Raw genomic sequence first — 22,843 nt, 5'->3', positions numbered from 1 at the left:
GAGGTTTTATTAAAATCCACTTGTTTGCGGTGATGGCGCAAGTAGAATTTCAGACACTGTGTAGAAAAGAACAAATAATTCCCCTGTGTCATTTTCACTTTGAACATTTTTGATCTTCACTATTTAAATGATAATTCAAGGCCCTGTTTCTAAAAGTTTTTGAAGTTCTGGATTGTCTGTAACTGTTTCAAGCATTTCTTTCTTTCTTTTTTTTTTTTTTTTTGTTAAAAAACTGAACATTCATCTGTCACGTCTGCACAACAAAATTGCCTATTCTTGGAGCTGTGGTTAAATGACTTAGACCCAACTTTCCTCCCCCCCTCCCCTCCCACACCTTTCCTCTAAATTTCAATAGTTTGAAAGAATTGTCATGGCAATAAAAGCCTGTGGAAAGACAACCTTAGAGACAGAAATTTCCAATTTATTCTGCAGTAGATTTGACTACATTATTACAAACTTCACCACGATGGTATCTCCCCATGGGTCTAACCCTGGTAGACCACAAAAACAGTCCAGGCTCCACTTCCACTACTTTTGGCCATGCTGATGGGATTAACAAGTTCAGAGCAAAATGCTTACTCTAGCTTTTTTCTCAGTGCCGAATTCCAGTACCTTTTTTTGGGGTGTGAGCCATGGGAAATACGCAGCTGTAGCAATGCCTTCCCAGAACTCTTGGCTATTTAACTTCAATTGTTTATGTTCAGTTTTGGAAGCTCCTCATTTTCTAAATGTCAGTAGAAAAGCTGCAATTATTGTTTTCCCAAGCACAGAGGTGAGCCTCACCAGCCTGTAGTTCCTTGATTCCTCCTTCCTCCCTTTCTTGTAAATGAGAGTGACATTTCATCTCCTTTGTTCCAGTCCCCGCGGACTTTGCTCAACATCCACAACTTTTCAAATATGATGGAGTGGCTCAGCAGCCACATCAGCCAGTTCCTTTAGTACCATGGGATGCATGTCATCCAGCCCCATTGGACACCATAGATGAAATTTAGCCCAATCATCTAGCACCTTTTGTATTACAGATCCAGCCTTCTTTATCATAGAGGAGACAATTTACTCTCTCAGATGTTTAAATGCAATGCAATGGTGCTTAGGGTGACAGGAGATATGACTCTGAGTCTTGCTTAAAGCAAACCTGGTGTATATGAATATCGAATTCTCAATAACATGGAGAAGAACAAATATGATCTGAAATAATTACGGCCTTGCTCTTGTTTCCTGAGGAAATCTATCCACTTGTCTAGAGAGGCCACCTAGCTTTGGACAAATTTACGTTTTTGTGCATTTACTGTATCACAATCTCCAGCAACCAAATGTGATGAATTGATTCCTACCAAACCTTGCCATTTTCATCATAGACAAAATGTTTTGAATAAAACAAGCAGCCACTTTTTGCCTGCTTTGAGTTCATCTCCTGTGAAAATGTGGTCACTGTAATAAGGACCTGGAACATGTTCAAAGGAGGGCAACAAAGCTGGTGAGGGGTCTGGAACACAGGCCGTATGAGGAGAGGCTGAAGGAGCTGGGAATGTTCAGCCTGGAGAAGAGGAGGCTCAGGGAAGACCTCATTGCTCTCTATAACTTCCTGGAGGGAGGTTGTGGTGAGCTGGGGGTCGGCCTCTTCTCTCGTGTCATCAGTGATAGGACCAGGGGGAATGGTTTCAAGCTACGGCAGGGGAGATTCAGGCTGGACATGAGGAAGTATTACTTGTCAGAAAGGGTGGTCAGGCACTGCAATGGATGCCCAGGGAGGTGGTGGAATCACCGACCCTGGGGGTGTTCAAGGAAAGACTGGATGTTGTGTTGAGGGACATGGTTTAGTGGGAGCTATTGGGAATAGGTGAACGGTTGGACTGGATGAGCTTTTGGGTCTTTTCCAACTTCGGTGATTCTATGATTCTATGATTCTATGAAGGATGAGAGAAAGAGAGGGAAAGAAATGGCAGGGAAAATGTTTTTGAATCTTTGGGGGATGCTGCTGTATATGTAGGGGGAAAAGTGCAGAAACAGGTAGGAGTGTTGGGAGGAGGCTACAAGCTGCTATGAAAGCTGTTGGCAGCTTACAACCTAAGCAGGCTGGTAGCACAAGCTGGCCTAATGCCATTCTGTAAAGACAATCCTAGGGAGAGCTGTGAAAATGTCAGACTTTCACCTTTGAAGATCCCATGGGGAGAAGCATATTTCATTCACTGCACATTAGTATCTCCACCACGGCTCTGCTGTCCCAAAGGCAATTTGCCACCACTCAGAAGAGCTTGGCAGAGAAGCATAGTGTGCCCAGGAACACACTGATCATGGATGTCAGAAAAATAAGTGGAGGGAAAATGGAGTAATTACTGAAGCATCAAACATTTGTCTCTGCACAGGAGAAGTGTGGGAGTGGGCTTGCAGGGGTGGTGATTTTCAAGAGTGAAAAAGCTTGGGCAGAGTAGGCTGGAAGTGATAACTTCTGTCTGTGCCTGTGGTATACCAGTCCTTCAGATGTGCTTTTACAGTAAAATGAAGAAGCTCAAAGTTCTGTAAGTTACTGAGGAAACTTTTTTTTTCCCCAATGACAAAACAGTCATTTTTAATGCCAAAAAAAGAAGAAAGAAAGAAAGAAAGAAAGAAAGAAAGAAAGAAAGAAAGAAAGAAAGAAAGAAAGAAAGAAAGAAAGAAAGACAGACATTTAAGTCCATTTCTTTTAGATGTGCCCTTCTCCTTAATCACAAACAGCTGGGAATTTGCACAGAACAGCGACGGTAGGAAGGAACTCATTTTAATGGAATGTCTGTGCTGCAGATTGGCAAAATAATGTTGATAATTCAGAAATGTCAGGTTTTTCAAAACAAACTGTGGCCATGAATGTTTCAATGTGGTGGATTTCAGAATGAGACCCCGCTATATCAGTGCTCCCTGCCCCTGAAAAGCGGACACCATCACAGATGTTTTCCATTGGGCTCTCTATGTACTTCAATACTTTGGAAAGTGGTAAGCAATGTCTTCTGTGGGTTTTTTTCTTAGGCATGAATTCAACAGCACTGAATAAACACAAAAGATGTTGTGGCCAAAATGGGAATTTCTGATGCGTACACCGAAAGTTATTCATAGGCAACCAATTTTTTTTCCTAAGACTTGAGCCAAAAAAGTGCATCCCTGTGAAATGTTGAGGCATAACTCACGTGAAACAGGACTGCTTATGAGTCTTATTTGAACACAGGTTGAAGTGCCTGTAGGCCACAATATTCCTGGACCATTTGTAACATCATTTGAATGTGAAGACAATCATTCTTAATGGCATTAGCATGTTACAGGAAGCCTGATGGATGCTCTGGAATCTCTGCAGAGAAAAAATAAGAGGGGATGTGAAGAAGAAAGGAGAGGCCTCTACTGGCGTGAGCTGTGATGACAGCAAACTCCACTGTGGATTTACAGGATTTTCAGGGAATATCATGATATTAAATATTAGTAAGGCAGTACAGCTCCTTGTTCCAGCCTTATTACTGAAGGGTCGTACAACCAGGTTATGAACCTCCTCAAATGATGATTTGAGGTAATCAGCAAAACATTGGTGGGAATTGAATACTGCTTTCAGAGGTTATTTTAAAATCATGTACCATGACAAATTAAGACTGCAGTTTTATGTTCTCTTACCAACTCTCTTTCATAAATTTGCCAGCTGAAAAACTGAATTTTACACGATGGGCTGAATTCTTTACTGTTTTTTGTTTAGGTTGCTTTTTCTACTTTAGCCCTCTGCAGGGGAATATTTTAGTGCTCCAAATTATGTAGTTTCTGAAATGAGGTTAGGAAAAATTATAGGAATTTGACCATGATAAAAACACTGATGGGTGTTATACACCAGTACGTCTAGAGCTTCATCCTCTGGAACTGGATGATGAATGGTGGTAGGAACACAGGTCTAATTCTGTTTTCAACAGCCCTGTGAAAGCTTGCCTGATTTAGGGAAGGCAAAATGCTCTGGGGAAAAAGAATAATCCTCATGTGCACAATGAAGTAAAGCTTGCCAACTAAATTCAGCTCTCTGAAGATATCTTTTTCACTGCACACACTCTTTTCTCTTTCAGCTCCTACTTAGAGCCAAACCCTGAAGACTTTTCCTCTGCATAGATATTTCTAAGTGTGGTCCAGCCCTGCATAAGCACAACTTTAAAGGTGCTCCTCATAGCTGTGGTCATTCAGGACTCGTCAATCTCCTGCCCAAGCTGTATAGATAAATAGTAAGATGCCATGTGATTTAACTACTGGGGAAGATGGAGAAAAAGCAGTGTTAGAGGGGAAAACAGTTATATGGGAATAGAGCGTTGTAGCAAGATGGGAGCTGAGGCTAAGAACTTATTTGGAGGAATGGCATTATATGGAGAGAAAACAGGAAAGATGAAAATTTTAAAGGCATTTCACATCTTGTATCTCTGCTTTTGCAATGTTAACATTTAATGAATGTTGATGTTGAATATGGTGTCCTTCAAGACATTATCTATTGACAGACAAAATTTCATATATACTCAAGATGGCTGGAATACAGCTGACCAGATGGCACCTGGATGTTAGATATTTAGGCAAAATGGGTATTTCTGGAGTAGGATGGGACCAACCATCCTGTTCTTTGCTCTTACCCTGTTCTGAGCCCTTTCTCTGTACGCCATCCTGGAATCTTAACACAAATTATGAATTAGCACATGAAATTTCCCAGAGAGGCACTGGATGCCTCATCCCTGAAGACACTCAAGGTCAGGCTGGATGGAGCTCTGAGCACCTGATGGAGCTGTGGGTGTCCCTGTTCATTGCAGGGAGGTTGGACTAGATGGCCTTTAAGGGTCCCTTCCAACTCAGATGATTCTGTAATCATTCTACGATGATCATCTATCTCAAGGTTCATCTTAATAGAATGAACAGAGTGTACATATTTCCATATTCTGACTACAGAAGATGACTAGTTTAGATTTAGACACTGAACTTTGAAAAGTGAGAAGAATCGCTTGCAAATGTTGTCTTCAGATCAACCTACAACACGTGCCCCACAGAACTTGGGTTCATATGCTTGTGAGCAGATTTTGAACTTGTATTTTGAATTGTAGTACCATGGTTGTTATTTTCCATATAAACACACCCACACAAAGATTCACTGAAGCTACAGTAAGAATCATGTTACATTGGAATGAACTGGTATTAACAAGAGCTGGTAGAAGTGGATTTGTGTTTTTCAAGCCATGTTGTTTAAATTCAAGATTAGCAACATTTGGAGATTTTATACCTCCCAAGCTTATTTTGTGTCATGGAGAGATAAAGTGGCGTCTCTCCAGGAGGTGCTGATCTTCTGATAATCTTGGGAACAGTCTCTCAATCCACCCATCCAGTCTTTGAGTGTACTGAAAAATTAAAATGTGGAAAGCAGGTTAAATGCAGCTTAGAGAGTTGTTAATATTTAATTCCCACTTCACCGTGCTGCTACGTCACTTCTGTCTAAAGGGATAAATGCTTCAGATCAGCAACTGATCGATGGGAGAAAGGGAAGCCAAAAGGAAGATGAAAGATGCTAAGGAAGATAAAAGAATTAAAGTCTGACTTTGCTTTGGAGCACGAATCCTAGCATGTTACACCGCTGTGTCCTGTGCACCCTGACTCTTGCTGTGCTTGTGAGTAATTGCATGAAAGTAACTTTTCCTTCAGTGTTTTTTAATAATTGCTTGTTTTCTCCTTGGATCAGATTGGATACAGCTGTACTTCTTTGAATTAGTTGTTGTTTTGTTTTTTTTTTTTTTCTTTTTGTTTAAGTTACAGTTAAACAAAGTAAGAAGCTATGAAAAGTGAACAGCATCAGAAGGGACACAGTTTCTAGGATCTGTGCATCAGTGCCTTTCACTGCTTTCTTACCACTTGCTGAAGAGAAACATCATTGGCAGAATGCCCTTTTTTGTGTGTGTAGGCTTTGAAAGTCAGTAACAAGAAAGTAGAGGAGAGTTGTTACATCAGTTGAGCCTTGACAGTTTTCTTGATTTTCAGAATATGCAGCCTTATTAGTTCTCGTTTCATCTGCCTTTTTGGTAGCATTAATATTATTTAATGTGAGCAGCTCGGATACCAAAGGTGACAAATGAGTTGAATCAGCAGGGATACTTATGATGGAGTTAGAAATATCCAACAACATCAGACAGCTTAGAGGCTTTGCTGATGTTTTGCTTCTGGCAGTGATTAGGAAACCAGCATTCAGAATCACACACGTAGCAGAAAAAGTATGAAAAGTGGGGGAAGGATATTTTCTTTGCTTTTGAGATGATGTTTTCAGCATCTTCCTTTTGCTATCCTTCTGCTATACCATTTGCTCTCCCCTGAGAACTGGAATGCAGGGAACCTCTTCTCTGATGGATCATTCCTTGAGGAGTGGCAAAGCAGCTCATTCTTCGTGGATTGAGAGAAAAAAAGCACTGCAAAATCGCCGTATATATTTTTATTCATGTAAAGTTATGCTTTCCTTTGTGTTGCCCACAACAATCTCTGCTTCCCTGCGCTCTGAGGATTATAGTTGCTGTGTGGAATATCAGGATCCAGGTTAATAGTAAGGTCAGTAATATCACTGAAGGTCTCTATAAGGACGTGCCCCATTTATACAAGAGAAATGGCATTTTCTTCTACATAATCATGACAGTTGTGATGTTATTCAGACTATGCACTGAATAAAACCCATATGTTTATGTGTAAGTGTATAATATAAATCCCATATTGTGCATTTACATATCTTATTGTAACAGAGGATATGCAAACAATTGTTATTTTGCCTACAAAATCGCTTTGAAAAACAGCTTCCTCTTTTCATTGTTTGTAAAAATTAATAGTGTGCTTTCCTTGGAAGAGATGAAGTCAACTTTTGGAGAGGTTTTGAATGTTTTAGAGGCTGACTCTCACCTTCTATAAACTGAGGCTTCTTTTGCTGTCATCACTTGTGTGATGTTTACTGTAATGTGAAAAGAATGGAGATATTGAGCCATCCTGATGCGTATGAGAGAAAACAGTGGAAAAGCAATATTTAATAGGCATGATGTTATGAAAACGCCCAGAAAAACTAAAACCAATGTCTTTAAAACTATTCCCCCTTATCCTATCACTATCTATCCATGTAAGTAGTTAATTTCCCACTTGCTTATAATCTCCCCTTATAATATTGGAAGGCTGCAATGAGGTCTCCCTACAGCCTCTTCTAATTCAGGATGAATAAGCACAATTCCTTCAGCTTGTCTTCATAGGAAAAGTGCTCCAGCCCTTTGATAATCTCTGTGGCCTCCTCTGTACTCTCTCCAGAAGCTCCACATCCTTCCTGTATGGGGTGACCCAGACTGGGGCCTCATGAGAGCAGAATAGAGGGGAAAAATCCCCTCCCCCCTTCTGGCAACCCCTCTACTGATGGAACCCAGGATACCATTGGCCTTCTGAGCTGCAAGAGCACATTGTGAGCTCAAGGTCAGTTTTTCATCAACCACAACCAATGGCAGAAAATAGAGAACAGATCCTCGCTTTTTGGAGCAAAAAGCTTGTTCAGAAGACAGTTTTATTAAAGAATCATATGTAGATTCAAGATATTTCTTTGAAGGCTGGAAGGGGACATGTCTCTGCTGAGAAGCAGGCTGGTCTTGTATGCCCTTCACTATCAAGAAAGGGAGAACATTCTAGCTCCTTGGATCCAGGTTTGGTAGCGGCTAATGTCAGGCAGCAAATGAGTCGTGTCTTCTCAGATCCTTCCTGAAACTTCATCAGCTGAAACTCCTCTTTCTGTAGGTTGCTGGGAATGTCCATCCGGAATGTGATTTTATAGCAGAGCTGAAGAAAAAGGAGGCTGAATGCTTGGAAAACTCAGAGGAGTCCAGGAATGCAACATCAGGTATCCATTAGAGAGGGATGAATTGAATGACAGAGAATAAACACCCCACAAGGACCATGACTCAGTCACTGTTAATGCATGTTTGATTCTTTTACTCACTGTCCCACATCCCTGCTCAATTCCTCTTCTGTCTGCTTCCATACCTTCAATTGTTCTTTACTAATATTTTGTTCACATTCAAACATGGACAGTCTAATAGATATTTCTTTGTCCTGCTCCTTCCACTAGCTGAGTGCCATCATGGCATCATTGGTCTTTAACAACAGCGTAACCTCTTGACATGATCTGGTCTGTCCTCCAGCAGAACTCTCCCTCCCATTTCCTAAACACATTTTTTCATTTGTTGCATCGTGGGTCTGAGTAAAGCAGAGTAGATGGTCATCTGGAGGTGTTTATCTCTCACTATAAAATAAAAACTGAGCCTAAACTATTTTTATAAGAAATGTGAGGGGCAGAGGGTTGAAGTTAGAAAAAAAATCTTCCATTTTGCTCGAATGTAATCATGCTTAAAAATGTATTTCCCTTTCTGTCTGAGGTTGCAAGAAAGCCTGGGACAAATTACTGTGCTGGCCAGAGGCAGATGCTGGAGAGACTCTTGCCTTACCTTGCCCAAACATCCTCTTTCACTTCATGGAAGAGCCAGGTGATATTTTATTTTGGTTGTCTAATTATTATTGAGCTGCATGCCTGGGGCAAGCATACCTGAAAATGATTGATGAAGACAGAACACTGCAAAAATTTCAGCCCTGTACTCAGATCAGAGCATCACTGCAAAAATTTCAATCAGATTGGAGGATGCTGAGCAGATATCTCACACCTTATGCGTGATACACAGCTACATGTAATCCCATAGTCTGTGGTAAGATCCTGATCCAAAGAACACTAAAATCAGTCAAGTGGTTTGCATTGGTTTCCCCAGGATTCAAGATCATCTTGCTGGGTACATTTGTACAGAGCTAGCATAGGACTCATCTAGGTCAGAACTTAAGCATGGGTCTCAGTAAGATCTATGCTCTGATTAGCCTGGGATGAAATGAAAGGCTGAGGAATGAATTATTTGATTGTTTCTTAAGACCAAGGTTGGCAATACAAAGCAGAATCTTGTCATTAAAATAGCATATGTATTATGTTGGGTTAAACACAAGGCTATGCAAGTTAATGCCTTTGTTAATGCTTACTCTCTGGATAAAGCTGGCCAGGAACAAACTGCAATCCCATAAGGAGGAAATGATCTTCCAGGAAATATGCAGATTTGGCAGTTCCACAAGAAGAAAAGTTTTCAAACCCCAACCTCAGCCTCATTCAGTACTTGCTAGCTATGAACAGGGGATAAGGAAAATCCCTTTCATCTGCGTACTTTCATTTCCTCTTCTGGGATTCTCTCACTCATCCTTCATCTGACTCAGAAATCTTTTTATAGAAAACTGTTATCTCCAAAAAAAACCTTCTTATTCCAGTGTCTGGTCTCCAGAGGAAAGTAAGCCCCAAGGAAGGTGAGAGAGCAAGAAGGGGTACATTAGAGGGGTGAGAGATGAATGAGGCAGAAAACTGGAGCAGCACCTTCTTCTTCAGTGGGCTTTCTCAACCCTCCTATGATTTCTTCCTTACCATTTCACCTCTACTTCTGTCTCCTTTGTTCTCTCACTTCTTTCTGCTGTTTATCTCCAGAATAAAAGTTAAAACTTTTGTACCTGACTACCTGGATGTACGCATGCAAACAGTCCTGTCAGCAATGTGGGATAACAATGGCCATGGTTCTCTTCTCTTAGTTCAGCCTTCACACTAGCAAGACATCTCCTGGTTTTTATTTTCTGTGTCATGTGGCTCTTCACTGGTAAGACTAAGTGATTCTCTTTCAGCTGGGATAATAAGAAGAAACTGCACAAAGAAAGGCTGGTCAGAGCCATTCCCTTCCTATCATATTGCTTGTCCAGTTGAAGATGAGATTCCACTTGAAGAAGTAAGTTGAATTAAATAAACATATGTGAGTGATGTGGTGACGTTACAGGATTCCTTTCTATTCCTGAAGACCACTGGGGAAAGAAAGTCAGCTGAAGCTGAAGTTTCTTACCAAGTAAGGAATGTGATTTTACTCTGAACACCTATTTTGAGGAACTACATCTTATTTTTCAGCTATGAGAGAGTAATGTTTAGAAACACAGCTGCAAATTCTCTGCAATCACGCAGTTCTGTTGAACCTGCTTACAGATAGAACAGTTAAGATTCTCTTCCAAAATACTGATATGATATACATTAGGGCAATTCAATAAGATCAGTCAGCAAGATGGTTTTGTGGTATCACAGCACCGGTACAGCAAGTGCACTGCTAAAAGTGCACTTGCTAAAACACCACCACTCTGAACTCAGCAACAAAGCACAGGATGAGCGAAGGATTTCTCACCCCTAACATAAAATATTTAGATCACAGAATTGTAGGGGTTGGAAGGGACCTCCAGGGATTATTGTGTCCAACCCCCCTGCCAAAGCAGGTTCCCTACAGCAGGTCGCACAGGTAGGCATCCAGGCAGGTCTTGAACATCTCCAGAGAAGGAGACTCCACCACCTCCCTGGGCAGCCTGTTCCAGTGCTCCGTCACCTCACTGTAAAGAAGTTCTTGCGCACATTTGTGCACAACTTCCTATGCTGCAGTTTCCAGCCATTTCCCCTTGTCCTGTCTCCACTCACCACTGAAAACAGTCTGTCCTCGCCATTCTGCCCCCCACACCTTAGATATTTATAGACCTGGATCAGGTCCCCTCTCAGTCTCCTTTTCTCCAGGCTGAACAGACCCAGTTCACTCAGCCTTTCCTCATAGCAGAGATGCTCCAGGCCCTTCACCATCTTTGTGGCCCTCCGCTGGACTCTTTCCAAGAGATCCCTGTCTTTTTTGTACTGGGGAGCCCAGAACTGGACGCAGTGCTCCAGGTGAGGCCTCACCAGGGCAGAGCAGAGGGGGAGGATCACCTCCTTTGACCTGCTGGCCACGCTCTTTTTAATGCACCCCAGGATGCCATTGGCCCTCTTGGCCACAAGGGCACACTGCTGGTTCATGGCCAACCTGTCGTCCACCAGGACACCCAGGTCCCTTTCCGCAGAGCTCCCCTCCAGCAGCTCATCCCCCAACCTGTACTGGTGCATGGAATTATTCCTCCCCAGATGCAAGACTCTACACTTGCTTTTGTTAAACCTCATCCGGTTTTTTTTTGCCCAGCTCTCCAGCCTGTCCAGGTCTTGTTGAATGGCAACACAGCCTTCAGGCATGTCAGCCAAATGCAGATCAACAAGGAAGTAAAAACAAAATATGTTTCAGTGTCTATATCTGTGTATGGCATATTGCTTCAGCCAGATTTACACACTGGGTGATATTTAGAATTTATCTGCAGAGGAAAAATAAAATAGTGCCAAATGAGGATCAAAAAATACTGCATTTATTTAGTTTACATTGTCATTGAGATATTTCTCTCATTACCCAATACTTTCTGTGCTGATTGCTGTCATGCTGTTTAACTCAGACTTCCTTCCCAGCCTCTGCGGCACAGTACCTGCTGCTCTCTATAAAAATCACTTCCACAAAAATCCTTTTCTTTTTTTCTTTCTTTTGTTGCTTCCTTGCATTTATGCTGTAAAATAAACAACCTTAATGAGTCTCCAGATCTTTCTTTTTCAGCAGTGACTCATTTACCTCTACCTGAAGTCCCACTTTGTATGTTTATCTACTTAAGGCTATGACTTGCTGAGTTTCTCATCTCTGATTGATAAGTGGAAGATGCCAAGTAATGCAAGCCCAACACAGCTTTCATACACTTCTTATGGAGCAATGCTTTCCAGACCACCTGACAGTGAAGGCCACTTGGTGCAGTTTCCAGATCAATTAACTTTTCCAAACTAAAAATGAACACACAAAATTATCTTGTGTAAGGCTAAGCTAATGACTCCATGGTGGATCTCCGCTAGTGTTTTGGTCAGGATCAGGTGTAAGCTTTTTAAGAAACCTCTGGGTTTGCCCCTATTTATTGCCCCTATGTTGTTTTTGAGGAATGTTCTCAGAAAGACTGATCTGCTTTCCTATGGATAATACTAAACTGAAAACTAATGCAAGGTGCACCTAGTGTGCTCTGACCAAGAATAGAAGTCCAGCATGGATTCTACCATGGTACCTGGAAATGCTCACAGTGTGCATGTTGGGTTTTCCACACCAAAAGTTTCTCTCTGCTCTACCAGAACTACTGAGTTGTACTGCTTGCTAAGTAAGCACAGTGATAGATTTCTTCTCTTGCTGATGGAAAGCAACCAGGCTTCCATCTTCAGATAAGATGGATTGCCATCTGGAGGTGCTTGTTTCCCTTCACTAACTGAAAAGGAGCCATTCATAAACAGTGCTGTGATAACATCTAACCAGCACAGTCCTTGGACCGTGCTCTCACACTGCTCATTTGAAGATAGGCTTTTTCTTAGAAAGCTAACTGCTAATTATCCAACATAAATGAAATAAGCCCTACCCAATATCATGCTTCTAATGCCTTTGGTGAAACCCAGAGCTCAAAACAAATACATGCCATCCCTCCCCTTGAACTGTAGATAATCACACTGCACAGCTGCATGATTGTTAGGATGTAAGAATATTGAATGGGGGCCCAAGAGACAGAGCCAAGAGATAAAAAGGAAAGGTATACAGCCTGAAGCTTCTTCATTCTGTTTTCTGTGTCCGTGCATGACAGCTGAAGTCAGATAATGCTCACTCAGAGACCATGTCTGATAAGAGGTGCCATTCAGATAGAAATGGATTTTGATTGTCACAAATTGGAAATGCAAGCAAGAAGAAAAATGAAAGAAAACATCCCCAGGAAAAGAAAAATAATATATCTTTTTTGTGTTTTTTGTTTGTTTGTTTGTTTGTTTTTGTTTTTAATGGAAAAGGGAATAGGTGGCAAAATTATAAATAAGGAGATAGAGCAAAGGGAAGTGGAGAGACCATAAGGGAAAGCTGAAAGCATTCTTTATTCATCATGCAGCCTGCAGGATTGTCTTTTCACTACTGCTGTGCAGAAAACACAGTATGAATGCAATGCTTATGAAAATGGAGTTTTTTCAGTATCGTTATGGAAGAGTCACTTAGTCTTTTCAGGGCTTATGAGTGAGTTTGAAACCAACCTAATAAATAATTCTTTATCAAACTGTGTTATGTTCACATACCTATAGAAAGGGTCTTTGTGAAAGAAATATTAATGATCGATTTCAGTTGAAATTTCCTGTGGAATTAGGGTAAAAAAAGGCTGTCAGGGCTCTGAACAGTTTGGAAGCACCAAATGAAGCAAAACTGCTAAAATCAGAAAAGCAGCTGTCATCTGGCTGCAATTTATGTAACAAATCATTTTCTTCTCTTATAGCAATCCTACTTTTCTACGATAAAGATAATATATACCATAGGATACAGCCTGTCTATTACCTCACTCGTTATTGCTGTGACAGTTCTAATGGCATTCAGGTATGTGAAGTTACCTTCTAACTTGATTCATTTAACAGTTCTTTGTGCCTTAGTCTTTATGTGACATGATTTGACATGAGAAAGTAATAGAAACAGAAACTCAGAAGAATGAATTTAAGACTTTCAGACAATTTTGGTTTGGTAATATTAAATTCAGGTTAGAAAATAAAGATTATTGGAGAAACAAAGAAATAAGAATAACCTGAACTAGGAAATAAGCACTGATTGTCTGCTAGCAGTAGTCAGCAATTCAGATAATAATAACCAAAAGATAGATTTGCTTATTTTAGCTGGAATGAAGATAGATTTTGGTAAGCAATGTATGCTTGCTTATATGAGCTTAGCAGATTTTATATCAAGGAAAATAAAAAATAACTCAATTCTGAGCCAGTGTTCCTATGGCACTGTATATATCACTACTGAAACATTTAGAACAAACAACATACCCGTGAAGTTTAGTCTGAATTTGGCATGTTTGGTAACATTTCTTTCACAGTTCAATGTGAAATGATTGCTTGTATTCTTATTCAGTGTAGATATGATGGTTGCTACCATATAGGATTTATTTTACATATCTTTGCTTACTTCTTGTAGTTGTGCAGAGTGAAAAATAATAATAAAATAGAGATTTATTACCTCTTCTTGCTATTCTGTGAGAATCAGCTTTCTCTGGGGAAAGTTTCTTGACCTCTTCTGCTTCCTAGTTTATGTCTGGAAGTCAACAGTTACGTGTATTGACATCCATCCTGACCCTGAGAAAACAAACCAAGTCAAATAATGGGAAAGAAAGAAACAATTGACAGAAAGAGACTTAGAAATAGGGAGGAAAGACTTATAGTGAAGTGCCAACAATGGGGTTGGCATTTCTGTTTGGTAGTAAAATTCTGCACACGCTAACTGAGCTTTAAGAGTAGGTGACCCTGAGATTAATGGATCTGAAAGGAATGCAGCTTTTAAAGTCTGTATTTAGTAACAATCAGAAAAATTAATCTCTATTGACTCAGTGTGGGAATTTAAAATACATGTGCCAAATTGTTTTAAGGCAATTATCTGCATTCATTTCATTCATATGATAAATTTTTTGGTGAGCTAAGGAAGCATTCTTTAATTCTTGATAAGGCAATCCACACAGAGATTTAATGCAATTTAACTCAACCACAATATTTTGCTATGCAGGAAACTTTGCTAAATAATCATTGCCCTCTTCACTGAGGTTCAACTGTCTAGTTAGACAAGAGTATCTCTGCATGCCTGTTCTTGGGAGTGGTATAGCTGTAATCAAAGTTATACGAGTGAAGACCCTTCTCCAAGCACAGGTTTCTCGTCGTCCCCAAACAATGCCAACCATCCAACATCTTAGTTCAGGCACAGTGAACACGTAACTAAAAGGAGGCCATGATCTAACTAGAGAAAAGATGTAGACTGTGGGTGAATTGCTTTATGTGAGCAATTTATTTTCTGTCTCTGCCTGTTTACCCTCCCAGTGGATTGAAGAGTTCTTTCTATACATGCCTGGAAATACCTGAGGTGAAACAAGGCTTTATCGTGTATCTGAATTACTACCAGCACAAGTCAGTGAACTACTAAAGAAGGACTTTTCTTCTTTCCTTCCAGGAGGCTACGCTGCCCCAGAAATTATATCCACATACAGCTCTTTTTCACTTTCATCTTAAAGGCTATTGCCATTTTCATTAAGGATTCTGTCCTTTTCCAAGAGGAAGACATTGACCATTGCAGTTTCTCTACAGTAAGCACTTTGAGAGCAAGATATTGTGGTACTTGATAATTTTTTCATGCCATCTATGTGTGGACTTACTATTCATTTCTTCTTTTGCTTTTAAAAAAATTATTTCTTTGTTTCTTTGTTTGTTTTGTGGTGGTGAACACTAATTAGTACCCTCAGGCACTGTGTTCAAATGTTCTACTTTCATAAGGGTGGATATTCTGTCCATGTCCTGAATTCATCAATCTGTGATCCTCTTGTATTCTGAATCAGATTTAGACTGTGCTGTAGAAAAGAATAGTACCATTATTCTGTTACTCTTCTACGACCTACAACCTAAAATCAAAGATCTCTTGAGTATCTCATAACATCTTTTCGTTTTCTGGAAAGGTTGGATTCTGTGTTCTGACCGAAGCTCCAAACTGTAGACCACAGAATGTGCAAGAGACTGGACAACCAATTTAGTTTTGAACAGTGACAAACATTGGCAATAAGGTTGTTCTCAAACACAGCTTAATTAGCTGATTCTTCATTATTTCTCATGGCCACACAAAATTTAAAGCAGAAAAAGTGAAGGATCTTTGAACATGCTTATTTCCAAGAGCTAGTGAGCATTTCAGTCTACTTGCATAAGCTACACTGAAAGCAGTCCATGTGTAGGAGAAATCTCATGACTGGGAGACCCAGCTACATTTATAGCAAAGAGACATAAAGTAAAATACAGTACAGACTCCAAGCTGTTAAGTCCTACTCTTCAGAAAGCCATATTACATTTGACAGTCTCCCTTTAAACATGGCAGTAAATGTGAGATCCTACTCTTTTTAGGTCTTTAGATCTTTAGGCTCTTTAGATATTACACATCTGCAAATGTAATTTACATATCCACATGTTGTTTCATAATTATGACTTTGTTTACCTTAGACTGAATGCAAGATCTCAGTTGTTTTCTGTCACTACTTCATGATGACCAATTTCATATGGCTGCTGGTAGAGGCTCTTTACCTTAATTGTCTACTACTCTCATCCCTTTCTCATGGAAGAAAATATTTCTGGTGGCTGGTTCTCTTTGGTTGGGGTAAGTAAGGATTTTACATAAAATTAATGAAAGGCAAGATATTACAAAAAGCTTTATTCATCTGATTTAAAAAAAAATAATGTAATTGAGCCTGCCTAACTGAAGTCAGTAACAAAAATCAAAGCAAATGTTGAGTTTGCTTTTATTTTTACACACACATTATTGAGGAGCAATCGAGCTTTTTAAAAGTACAGCACTGAAGTCCCTATGAAAGGAATAGAAAAATAAGTACATCTGGGGATTTGCATGAAGTATCCGTCCCTGATCTGAAGACTCACTGTGGAAAACAAAAATCAGACAACTTCCTCCTTTGGTTATATGGACCAAGGGAAGTTTTGGTCAGTTCAGGTTAGGGTGAGCTTGGCAACTATGAATATCAATCAGTCTTTGTGTTTTGGGAAGATTTCAAGGAAGGTTTAAATTGGAGTGCATCACAATCAGTGTTTGCAAACTGTTCATATTGCTATCATTTGAAGAACTGATAGGCAATATTCGTTAGTCTTTTGTCATGTGAAAAGAACAGATTGTATCAATCTAGGTTTTAATGTGCTATCTGCATGCAAGTGCTAAGGTAAAATCCCATTTGAATTGTGTTTGTGTAGTTAAGAATTTGCAAGCTCAGACCTTCCTGGCATCACTATGCCATGTGCAAGTATCTTCTGTATTCCCCTACGTTTCACAGTGATGCATGATCACCAAATAGTCAACGCTATATCTTGTCTCATTCCATGAGATTTAGGGACCCACAAACAATAATTCCAGTTCCAAAAATGGCTGAGAAGCAGCATCTCAGCAGAATTCCAATGGACAAGATTTTGATTAATTGATGAAACCAGAAAACAAAGTTTTTTTTTTTTTTATTGTCTGACAGGTTTTCCAACACTTTTCACCTTCATATGGATATTAGCAAAGTTCTACTTTGAAGACACATCGTAAGTCACTGTTTCCTACATTACTACATGAGTTATATATTAAAAATAATGGTAGCTATGAAAGCTCATGTCATGGATATGGGAAAATAATATCAGTATGTTATTGGCATTCCTTTCTCTACATCACCATTTAGATAAGTGCCTGCTGTGGAGTTCTGAGTTTCCATTCCCCTGTAGACATAGAGAATGGGGATTACACCATCTACTGAAGTATAATCTGGCAGCAGTATTGTGATTGTGTAGGGCATCCTTCCCAGGAAGTTGATATACTTAATTTGGCTGCAAGAGAAAAAGAGATTCCAATCAGATAAGGAAGATGATACAGCAGAATTTTTGGAGCTTCTGATACAAAATACATTTGGATTTTCTGAACCTTGGAGTTCAGACAAACTGTTTCACATTTTAAATATGTGTTTTTGAAGAAGAAATCCATATCTTTATATCTGTCATCTGTTCACGTGTTTTATTGGAACTGTCACATTCTTGGCTTTTAATGCTTCATGATAGCTCTGTATCTTTTCAAAGAGAGTAGGATAATCTATAAGAAAATATGTCTTGTAGAGAGCAGATATATCTGCATATATCAGTGCTTGCAGTGTACCTACACCTCCATAAAAAATACATCTATTGAGAATTTCACTGGCACTGTTTTATGGTGTCTTGATTGCAGTGATCATGTACACCTCTTTTCTAAACATATCAGTATTTTCTCAGATGCTGGGATATTAATCAAGACTCTCCTTACTGGTGGCTAATCAAAGGACCTATTATAATTTCTGTTGGGGTAAGTATTTCTAACTCTGTGAACACTACTTGGAAGAAAAAACAGTCTTCTAAATGCAAATCTAGTTCCTGCTTGATGGAATGTTTTAGTTTTGAAGTCAGGAAGAGGAATGGTAGAATTTGTATTGTAGAAATGTTCTGTCACTTACCTACATCCACTGTAGGCCAGAAAGAGGCAGAGCACTGCCCTCTTCCAATTACTTACAGCAAACATTCTTCAAAGAATTGACATTTTCCTGGAATTTTTATTGTGATTGAAATTGGTGGCGAGTGATTAAACTATTCTCCTAGTATTTGAAAAGTGAGGTTTTAGGCTAATAATCCAGAATCAGCCCTAAATCTTTATACAGATTTTCAAGAGCAACGGACTTATTTCAGAAAAGATAATAATAATAGCTTCTGATTTTGATGTTCACTGAATAAACTGATGGGCCTTAAATGATTATGGCATATGATTACTCCCAATTGTCATTAAGCTTGAAGAATCTGAAAGGCATCAGCTGTTCTTAGAGTGGATGGCTTTAAAGCTATCTATCTAAAGATTAATTTAATTGGATCACAGATGCATACAAATAAGGCATATATGACAACATGAACGAATAATCTCAATTTGAACACTGGTCATAGTTGCACATTCTAATAAAATCTGACATTTCTTTCTACCACAATTAGTTTTCTGCTTACTTTTCTGTTTGACATCCTCATTTGATTCAGGAGATTACAGTGATGAATCCTCTGCTGGGATGTACTTTATGTTTCCCTGATGGATTTTAGAGTGCTAAGCTGAGCCATAGACTTTAGCAGGGCTATGCCCAATAGCAACTGGATAAAATTTACTTTGCAATTTAGGATTGACCCTAGGTGGCTCTGAAGCTGAGATTCCTCAGCTTTCTTCAGAGCCAACCATGAGAAACAGGCACCACTGGTATGCGAATCATTTGATGTCTGAGGTTGGAAGTGATGATCCCCAACTCCATCTGAGACCTTGAGGTTACTCTCCACTGACTGTAAAGAGAGAACAGGGTGATCAGCTCAGATGCAGCCTTCGTAGTTCTCTATATTCAACAGGATGAATTCTAATTTCTAAAGAAATGCAACACCCAGCTCAAACAAGAAAAAAAATACGAGCTACAAAGAATATGAATCACATGAGATACTGACAAAAGTAGCTTGTTTAACAGAGGTAAATTCTCGTGTTCTCATCTTGATCTCCTCTTCTGGGAGTGCAACCTACTGAGAGGGTTGAATGCTGCAAGGGAGGATTATAATGATAATCTTCCCCAGGTTTCACTGAAATGATACAAATGACAGTGCAACTGAAGGCAAATAATGATGTTCATTGAAAACTTTAATATGAGAAAGTAACCTTTTATTTTTGTTTTTCAAAAAAAATTTTGAACAGGTCAATTTTGTCCTATTTATCAACATCATCAGAATTTTGCTGAAAAAACTAGACCCCAGGCAAATCAACTTCAATAACTCATCTCAGTACAGGTAGTGTATGGAACAAAAAAAACCCACTGTCAATTAATTTAGTTACAAAAGTAGCTTTTCTAAACAGAAGTACATGCCCAGTGCCAAAACCAGACTCAGTTTTGCTGGCATTTAATATTAGAAATTCCCAGTGCTATCTTAATCCCTTTGAAAGTCATCAAAGGAGTAAATTGCTGTCTGGAGTTGTCCTTCTATGGACATGAACTATACAAGGAGACTGTGTATTTCTTCATCTTTTCTCATTTACAAATAAATATCAAAAATTCAATGGCTCAAGTAGAGCAAAAAATATTCTACTGCTTGTTTTTTTCCAGAATTACAATTTCATTTGGAAAAGCAAATGCCAAAATACCTTATGTCATAAATACAGTCTTCCTAATAAGGCAATAAGCACAAGAAGTGCCTTTCCAGCTATTTTCTCATTATGCCTTCTGACTAGCATTATAGTCCAAGGAGACAAGAACTCAATACCTAGATATTTAGATCTCCTCGCTAACTTTTGTTCATCATTATTACATATTGCATGCGTTGGTCTTTACTCTGAAAAAAATAATTCCCTTACTTCTTCTCATGGCTCGTGTTAGACGCCTCTCAAGGTCAACTCTGCTTCTAATTCCTTTATTTGGAACCCATTATATTGTCTTCAACTTTCTTCCGGAATACACCAGCCTTGGCATTCGGCTTTATTTAGAGCTCTGCTTTGGATCTTTTCAGGTAAGTTCACTGCTGAAACTTCAGTTCCTTCCTTGTAGATTTTCTGATTTAATCCTGTACCTATGTGACACCTAGGAGCAAACAAAAGATAATTGTATCTTGAAGATAGTATCTCCTCAAGGTTCTTTGCTGGGATACAGATCTGAGGATGCAATACACATCCTACCTGGATGTATGTCAGATTGTGTATTTGCAGATCACCAGTACATGACCAAGTTTTTGATATACATGTGTTAGTTCAACATTGGGTCAAAGTTAGACAGGACAAAGCCATCTTTGCTAACAGCCCACAGGCCTTCCCTGACTTCACTGACAAGATCAATCCATTTGGGCCTGACGATAGAAGAACCAGAGTCAGTCAAAGCTGTAGGTCCTGCCCCCTTTCCAATTCTTTGTCAAGGAATAAATTGGTAGTTCAAATATATTAAAAGAATAGCTTTGTTGGGTGTAGATGCCTCAGACAGTCTGCTGCTCTGGGAAATTTGATGCATTTCCCCCCTGTGGTAAGAAAAAAAGTGTTTCATGTACTTTGGGTGTCCCAAGTACTTTGAATTGACATACAAGGCATGAACAGCTCGATGAGCTTGCTGCCAGCTGCAACAGCAACTGGGGGTGTCCTGACATACCCCTCCAGGTAGATTTACTGCCTGAGTTAAAAGCAAGACAGCACTCTGCTTCCTTTTGCTTTCCTCTCTGTCTCTGTGCCACATCTCAGAGTCTAAAAGAAACAGATGTGTGCAATCCTACCAAACTTCAAAAGGGAGCACATCTCTCTCCAAATGGCTGCGTGGCATCAGTTGTCAGTGAGCATTACTGGAAACCCACAAGCTGTGCTGGTTCAGTCCTTGTGCAAATTTAACTGGTTGTGCCAATCCTGTAGAATCACCCCTGAACAACTGAATTCTGAGCTTCCATAGCTGGATCTGCCCTTCATTTTTAACTAACAAAGTAAGAAAAAAGTAAGCTGAACAAAAAGACGATGTGTTTAATGAGTAGCTGATTATATAGATGCACTCTCATCCTCAGATTTTCCTTTGTTTATCTTAGTTCAGAAACTTTGTAAGTGTATTCAGTAGGCAAAAATGTTATCTCATCTGATCCCTTGCTAAGACTGAAGTTGACAGAAAAGCTCTATGAGCTCCTTGACTGTAGAATGGGCATACATTGGCAAGCATAATTTGAGGGTTAATTTTCTGTATTGTGTATTCCTGTGAATTTCTATGACCTTACTGACTTTGGTGAAGGGCAATTAACCAGTTGATTACCTGACGGATGGGCTTTGCTGGAGGTACATGGTTTGTAAAAATCCTCTAACTTCACTGACTCACATGCACAGCACTTCCATGCAGTCTGTGCCAGTGGCTTTTTCAAACAGTGGTAACACTCAACTGCTCTTTTGTTTTGTATTTCATCTTCAGGGGTTTATTGTAGCACTCCTCTACTGTTTCCTGAACCAAGAGGTAAGGAAAATACATCCTTTAAAATACTGATTTCACATGAAGGTTTATGGAGTTAATAATTAGTATCATGCAAGCAGGTAATCTATTAATTTTTTTTAGTTTCACGGGATAGTCAAAGCAGGAATCTTTTGATTTTCATTTCAATTTTCTGCATGAGAATGAAGCCATCTAGTGGAGAAATGAGTGATTCCATCCTCTAGAATTTCTACTTGTCACTCCTATGAAGGGAGAGTCTTAAGATTCACGTATGCCACCACACGGAGCACCAGCCCTGAAGGCATCAGAGCTGTGCTTAGGAGCTGAACCGTGTTCCTAAACATAACAGTGAAATGTAGAGAAAGATTCAAGTACAAAGTGCAATCATCTGTGATAGAGGCAGCTGATTCCTGGGCTGTTTTGGCTTGATGTCCATTTTCCAAGCCTAAAGTTTTGGGCTGATGAAGATTGAAAACAGTATTTAATTGATTACTCTGCCATGGTCAATGTTTTCTTGATTATTTAGTAAGAATTTTCTCAAATATTAAACTGAGAGACTTCAAATATTTTAGCACTTCCTAGCATTTTGGTTGAGTTTATGACTGCACATTTTTTAATTGCGCTCAGCTAATATTCCTGTTCACCAGAGATTATTAATTGTCTCTAATCTCTTCTGATGATAAACTCATTAGCTTTACATCCAGATTGACGCTGCAGACATCCAGCACTTCAGTTCAGATATTTCCTTCCTATTGAGCATCTGGGAAGAGACATTTCTAATGAGATTCAGATGTTAAAACAGGCTTTGGTGTCTGGTCTGGACACAGTGTGTGTTTCTGTGAACATGCCAAGGCATGGCACAAATGCTTGTCAACAGCAGAAAGCAAATGATTGCCTGTGGCTTTTCCCCCTTGCTATCTTAAATAGCAAAGTAGTATTATTTCTTAGCCACAAATCAAGGAGTGTAGACTAAGGAACTTGATGCAAATTATACCGTTCTAGAAACAGATGGGAACAAGAAGACATCCCTTAGTAACTGGGGAAAGGAAACAATGTGGAGACAATGCGTTTAATTGCACAGATGGCATTGGTAGCATCACTCCTGGAATAAATTTCCAAAGGGTTTAGAAATTGAAAAAAAAAGAGAGGAAGAAGGACAGAATATACTGAAAGAAAGCTAAGAAAACATTCTATTGGTGGAGAAAATCATTTTCAATGCTAGTATTAGAAACCTCAAATTATTTCATTTTCCCTTCCCTTCCCTTCCCTTCCCTTCCCTTCCCTTCCCTTCCCTTCCCTTCCCTTCCCTTCCCTTCCCTTCCCTTCC

The 22,843-nt window shown here is 39.5% G+C and overlaps 1 protein-coding gene across 1 annotated transcript in view; it reads left to right on the top strand.

Annotated features, from left to right (window-relative positions):
• The first annotated feature begins 5,591 nt into the window (after positions 1–5,591).
• Positions 5,592–22,843, top strand: part of GHRHR (growth hormone releasing hormone receptor) — an 18,375-nt gene continuing 1,123 nt past the window's right edge. Inside the window, exons 1-12 of the mRNA XM_042889235.1 lie at positions 5,592–5,636; positions 7,771–7,873; positions 8,409–8,516; positions 9,733–9,833; positions 13,261–13,358; positions 14,973–15,105; positions 16,004–16,157; positions 17,029–17,089; positions 17,804–17,873; positions 19,275–19,366; positions 19,951–20,080; positions 21,499–21,540. Coding sequence (XP_042745169.1) covers positions 5,592–5,636; positions 7,771–7,873; positions 8,409–8,516; positions 9,733–9,833; positions 13,261–13,358; positions 14,973–15,105; positions 16,004–16,157; positions 17,029–17,089; positions 17,804–17,873; positions 19,275–19,366; positions 19,951–20,080; positions 21,499–21,540 — 1,137 coding nt within the window. The remainder of the gene's footprint in view (positions 5,637–7,770; positions 7,874–8,408; positions 8,517–9,732; positions 9,834–13,260; positions 13,359–14,972; positions 15,106–16,003; positions 16,158–17,028; positions 17,090–17,803; positions 17,874–19,274; positions 19,367–19,950; positions 20,081–21,498; positions 21,541–22,843) is intronic.

Source organism: Lagopus leucura, unplaced genomic scaffold (genome assembly GCF_019238085.1).
Source record: "Lagopus leucura isolate 7727_CA_CO unplaced genomic scaffold, USGS_WTPT01 Super-Scaffold_100157, whole genome shotgun sequence".
Lineage (NCBI taxonomy): Eukaryota > Metazoa > Chordata > Aves > Galliformes > Phasianidae > Lagopus > Lagopus leucura.
Note: the sequence above shows the minus strand (reverse complement) of the source record. Positions and strands in the feature narration are given on the sequence as shown.